This window comes from Acyrthosiphon pisum, chromosome A2 (genome assembly GCF_005508785.2).
Source record: "Acyrthosiphon pisum isolate AL4f chromosome A2, pea_aphid_22Mar2018_4r6ur, whole genome shotgun sequence".
Lineage (NCBI taxonomy): Eukaryota > Metazoa > Arthropoda > Insecta > Hemiptera > Aphididae > Acyrthosiphon > Acyrthosiphon pisum.
Window position 1 is genome coordinate 75,199,888 of NC_042495.1, and position 4,959 is coordinate 75,204,846.

Sequence of the window (4,959 nt, forward strand, 5' to 3'; positions counted from 1 at the left end):
AATTATTATCATAGTTTTCTATATTTTATTGACAACAAAAATTATTTTTATAAATATTATTACGTATTCATTTATACATTTTAGTATTTTATACAACTTATATATTTTTTAATATTTCTTTATAAGTATAACATAAAGACTTATTTGTAACCTACTACTATATTTAGTAATTTAGATTCCGATTTTGTTTCGGTTTTCTAAAAAATTATAAGGGTTCTAGAACCGGTTTTGAAAAATACCGGTTAATTTCGGTTATTTTCGGTTAATTTTGATTTCTGATTATTAAAGATTTATTAAAAAAATAGTCTGAAATAATTTATTTATTCATGTTTAAATTGTAATTATTTCATGAAAATAGAAGTTATTATGAAAAGTTAGAAAAACATTAAAACATTAAAACACAATACCAACATCTCCATTGCTAACTACCGCCGTGCTAGGTCGGCGCACGTCGACAATATCATATAAAATGGATTTTCTTATCTACTATTTTAGATTCTGAGCGGAGCGAGGAAGCTATTGTTTTTATAATGGTGTTTATTTTTTATTTTTTTATATCCTGTATACAAAATTTCTTCCAGAAGGAGTGCTTCGATTTCAACATATAGTACCTTATCTTTTAGCAAATTGGATCAAGATGGTACTTTAGAGAGGTTATTTTCTGATTTTCTCAATAGTTATTTAATGCCACGGGAAAAACCACCGAAAAATTACGAAAAAACTCTAAAAATGGGATTTTAATTTCTAACGCTTTGTTTATCACCATAGAAGCAAATAAAAAATTATAATATTAAAATATTAATTCAACTTACATGATAAAATAATTAATAACAATATAAAATATCCAGAGTGACAAACCGTCCTCGCTCAGAATCGTTTTTCTTATACAATGATATTTTATCATTGAATTCAAGTCTAAAACAACCTATTATACAATGACCCCCCTTAACCTGTGATTGTTAGGAAAATGGGTAGTTTTAAAGAGAAGGTTTTAGTGTTGGTTATTTTTTTTGAACCCCCCCCCCCCCCCCCAGAGCAAATTTGAATGTACGCCACTGAATTATAGGTAATATAATATATAACCTAAATGTTGTAATTTGTTTTAATAAAAATATTTTTCATTTTATTTATAAGTAGATATACAGTTATAATATGTAGGTTAATTAGGTAATGCAGGAAAGTGGGTGAGAAAAAAATATATATTATTCTATATAATATTAAAATAAAGTAATGTACCTATTTTAAAAGTATTTTAACATGGAGTGTTTGCAGAGCCACCCACTGGTCTGTTTCATTTAAATATATGTAAAGCCCCTCCAAGTCAAAAACTGAAATTGTGCCTATGCATTAGTACCAAAGTAGACAACTATTTTTCCCCCTCATAAATTAATAATACATTAAATCATCATAGCTATATAAAATGAACATAATATACTTACATTAATTAGGAGTGTTGCTGTATTACGGAATTCAGCAGCTTCCTTAAAATTAGTTATTGGCCAAGGTACAGTTTTTAAGCAATTTGGGTCTGTTAATGGAAGCAAATAATATAATACCTGTTCCATTGCTTCTTTGTTTGGTTTATTAAATATTTTCTAAAATTTAATTTACATTAATAAATAAATAATGGTATTTTTAAATAAATAAAAAACTTACATTGGTTAGATGTTTATTCAATGCCGGAGGAACAGTTTTTCTACTTAGCATAGATATACCTTGAATATGATGACTAATTTTGGCTTCCATTATGCCAAGTTAAATTTAAACTCGATATTTATAAAATATAGTTGTTTACTAAGTGTTGAAATTTTGAAACAAATGCATATACTACAAAAAAAGTTATTCTGAAGAGATATTTTGTTCTAGAGCTGTAACAAAATAAAACAACTGATTATTTCGGTATTTACAAATCCAGCAAAATGGTAATTAATTATATGCATAATAAAATATAAATTACAAAAAAATGTAAGGTAGGTATATAATATTAATAATTAATTAATTATTACGTTTTATTGCCCCGGCGATGTTTCGTACTTCATTGAGTATTATAGTTTAATGTCGTAATAAGTAATTGACATGGTGATTCTGTGCCAATCTGTGGTTATTTTTTAAAGGTTTTTTAACTTTAAAGATAATAAAAATGCATTGTTTATTTTACAATAAGTCCCGCCAAAATGTATTGATTATTATCACAGCTTAAGATAGAATATTATCAATGCTTATATTTTTGCTGTGCACGGTCCTTGCACAGAATAGGTGAAATCTGGTGTTCTGTGTTATTATTATACCTTGTGATTGGTGTATTTTGATTCGTGGGTGTAACTATTAATTAAACAATATTCTGTTATCGTATGATTTAATTTTTTTATTTTTTTTTCACTGAAAACATAGAGTAATACTGAAATACACGACAATATTATAAACAAAGTGCATAAGAGCAAAACGCTGTCTGGAACATACATCTTATTTATATGTCATTATATAATCCCAACTCCTACCTCCGAACTGTTTGAAGTCATACTCGTCACCCGCACGACGCTACGACAGAACGCCGGCACTACGTCCACCGGCTTAAACAAATTACAATGTGTTGAGTTTTTTCTAAAGACATTTAAATAATTTATTTTTACTCAAGAGAGAGAGATTATATTCGTCAGTGACAATTTATGTATGTATTATTGTTGTATGTATATGTGTTATTTAAGTAAATAAAAAAATATCAATTTTCCACGTACTTAAATTATAAAATTAGTATTTTGATAAAAAATACATTTTGTTTGTTATTATATAGGTGTGTAAATAAACATAATTTTAGTACATACAACCAGTGGCTCTGACTTCATATATTATGTAAAGCAGTTGCTTTACTTCTTAAAAGGAGAATTTTTAAAGTATCAGTAGACAGGTGGTAGGATTAAAATTTTAGATTTTATTTCTCAAAAATTTTTCTAGTTCGGTGCCACTGCCTATAACATAAGTTATATATAATATATTATTATTAAAAGTAAATTTAGGTATATGTATTTGCATTTTATTTTTTTGTTGTATATATGTACTAATAATGATTGGTATTAAGTCATTATGTTACAAAAGCAGTATTTTTAAAGAAAATTTCAAAAAATTGTGTACATATTATTTACTTCTTGTATCAGGTAATGACATCTAGTTTAGCTTTTACTCTCATACTATGAATGATGGTGAAATCAGAAATGTCCAGTCCTATTATTATTTAATAATAACTATTAGAGAATTTTATTTAATTTAAATATACATTTGACAAGAAATACAGAGTGAAAATTTGTACAACATTATTATTTTTATAGATCCATAAATGTCGAGTGTTGTAACCATTGGGAGGTTGTTATGTTTAAAAAATAATACAATGCTAATTGATAAATGAGCTAATTTCAAATTTTCATTGTACGAGTTTTCATAACAAGTTATTAGTCATGCATTATTGAAATAAATGTTTAAAAATATTTTAAAAAAAATGTATTATATGTTATTCATGAAAATTTAACATTAAATTTAATTATTTAATTAGGAATTATCTATCAGGATTAATTTTCAATTTAATTTAATGGCGTTAACATTTGGTGATAATATACATACTAAAACATTTACTCCTCAAGAATACCTAGTTGAAGTTTTGAGTTCAGCTAAAAACAAAAATGTAATTATTTCATTAGAAGGTATAACAAATAAGGTATTTGTTATTTTGAAACTCATTCGAGAACTTGCTTTTAAAATTCACAGGTTAGTCGACAAAATTAAAAATTAATATTAACAACAATCAAATGATTAATGTATTACATTTCTATAGGAAATCTGAAAAAAGAAAATGGACTTTACTTGTCTTAGAAGAAACCGAAATTGATCAGTACATGTTTTCTATCAAGCATTTGACCGATTTAAAACCGTTAGTGATCAGATCAATCAATCATTTGGATTTCAATAACTATGAGGTTTGTATTGTACTTTTCTTTTCCAAAAAAAGTTTTGAATATCTAACTATTTTGATTTTGGTTTTCCTTCCAGGTAATTGTTACTACTGAAAACCAATGTTTAGAAATATTTGAAAAAAAATATTTACACTTTGACCAGCTTAACTTAGCTATATTCAACAACTGCCAGAAAATAATCGTGAAAAATAGTACTTATTTTAAGGTATTTATTTATTTTTTAATTTGATTAATTATTTTGAATATAGTGACAACTCTATACAACAGACATCAGTAAAGAAAAAAATAATAAATATCTGTCATTAATAGGCTTTTATTACTAAGAGACGTAGGTGCTTAAATATACCGTGTGATTCATTTAACGTAAGGCACTCATTATTAAAAAATTATCAATGTTTTTGAAAATATTTTTTACATGATTTCTAGTCATTTCAATGAGTTTAATTTTTTTTAAAAATTTTTATAAATATCAAACAATGATGAAGATTGGCCAATTACTTTTGAAAGTTTACTTGAATAACATTATGCTTATAGCTTATGGATTTGTCTTCAAAGTTAAAATTTGATAGGTAATATAAATATAATTTTGGTTTTGGTAATTTCGTTTCTGTATAATTAATAATTACTATTTATTATTTTGCAGTTTCAAATATTCCAATAATTTCATTGTTTATTATTAAACGAATGATTCCCCTCGGCAGGCTTCGCGTTTATATTATACAGAGTGATTTTTTAAGTTTACTCATCCTATATTTTTACTTAAATTATACATATTATTTTTAAATTTTTGGAATTTTTAAATACACTTGATGATTTTTGAATACTTGAGATTTTTTATACTATTTAAGAGCGATGTCGCAATATGAACTTCTGTTTTTCAAACAGGAATCCTCATTTTGCTATTTAGTTATTCAGCAGATACTTTTTTTTAAGATTTTGATGTATCTAAATCAAAATTCGGAGCTAGTAGTTTTTGAGTTGTATAACTTTGTGTACT

The 4,959-nt window shown here is 25.5% G+C and overlaps 2 protein-coding genes across 3 annotated transcripts in view; one reads left to right on the forward strand and one right to left on the reverse strand.

Moving 5' to 3' along the window:
• The window catches only part of LOC100166290, a 13,058-nt gene extending 10,908 nt beyond the window's left edge, over window positions 1-2,150 (reverse strand). Inside the window, exons 1-3 of the mRNA XM_001944216.5 lie at window positions 2,007-2,150; window positions 1,657-1,868; window positions 1,440-1,595 (exon numbers count right to left, since the gene is read on the reverse strand). Coding sequence (XP_001944251.2) covers window positions 1,440-1,595; window positions 1,657-1,746 — 246 coding nt within the window. The 5' untranslated portion in view covers window positions 1,747-1,868; window positions 2,007-2,150. The remainder of the gene's footprint in view (window positions 1-1,439; window positions 1,596-1,656; window positions 1,869-2,006) is intronic.
• A 92-nt stretch (window positions 2,151-2,242) lies between these two features.
• Window positions 2,243-4,959, forward strand: part of LOC100164259 (endoribonuclease Dcr-1) — a 65,256-nt gene continuing 62,539 nt past the window's right edge. The window contains exons 1-4 of one of the 2 annotated variants that reach the window (XM_029490887.1): window positions 2,243-2,668; window positions 3,545-3,756; window positions 3,824-3,965; window positions 4,039-4,167. In XM_029490887.1, coding sequence (XP_029346747.1) covers window positions 3,581-3,756; window positions 3,824-3,965; window positions 4,039-4,167 — 447 coding nt within the window. In that variant the 5' untranslated portion in view covers window positions 2,243-2,668; window positions 3,545-3,580. Of the gene's footprint in view, window positions 2,669-3,544; window positions 3,757-3,823; window positions 3,966-4,038; window positions 4,168-4,959 lie in introns of those variants that run through there. The other variant, XM_029490888.1, reaches the window with a different exon arrangement.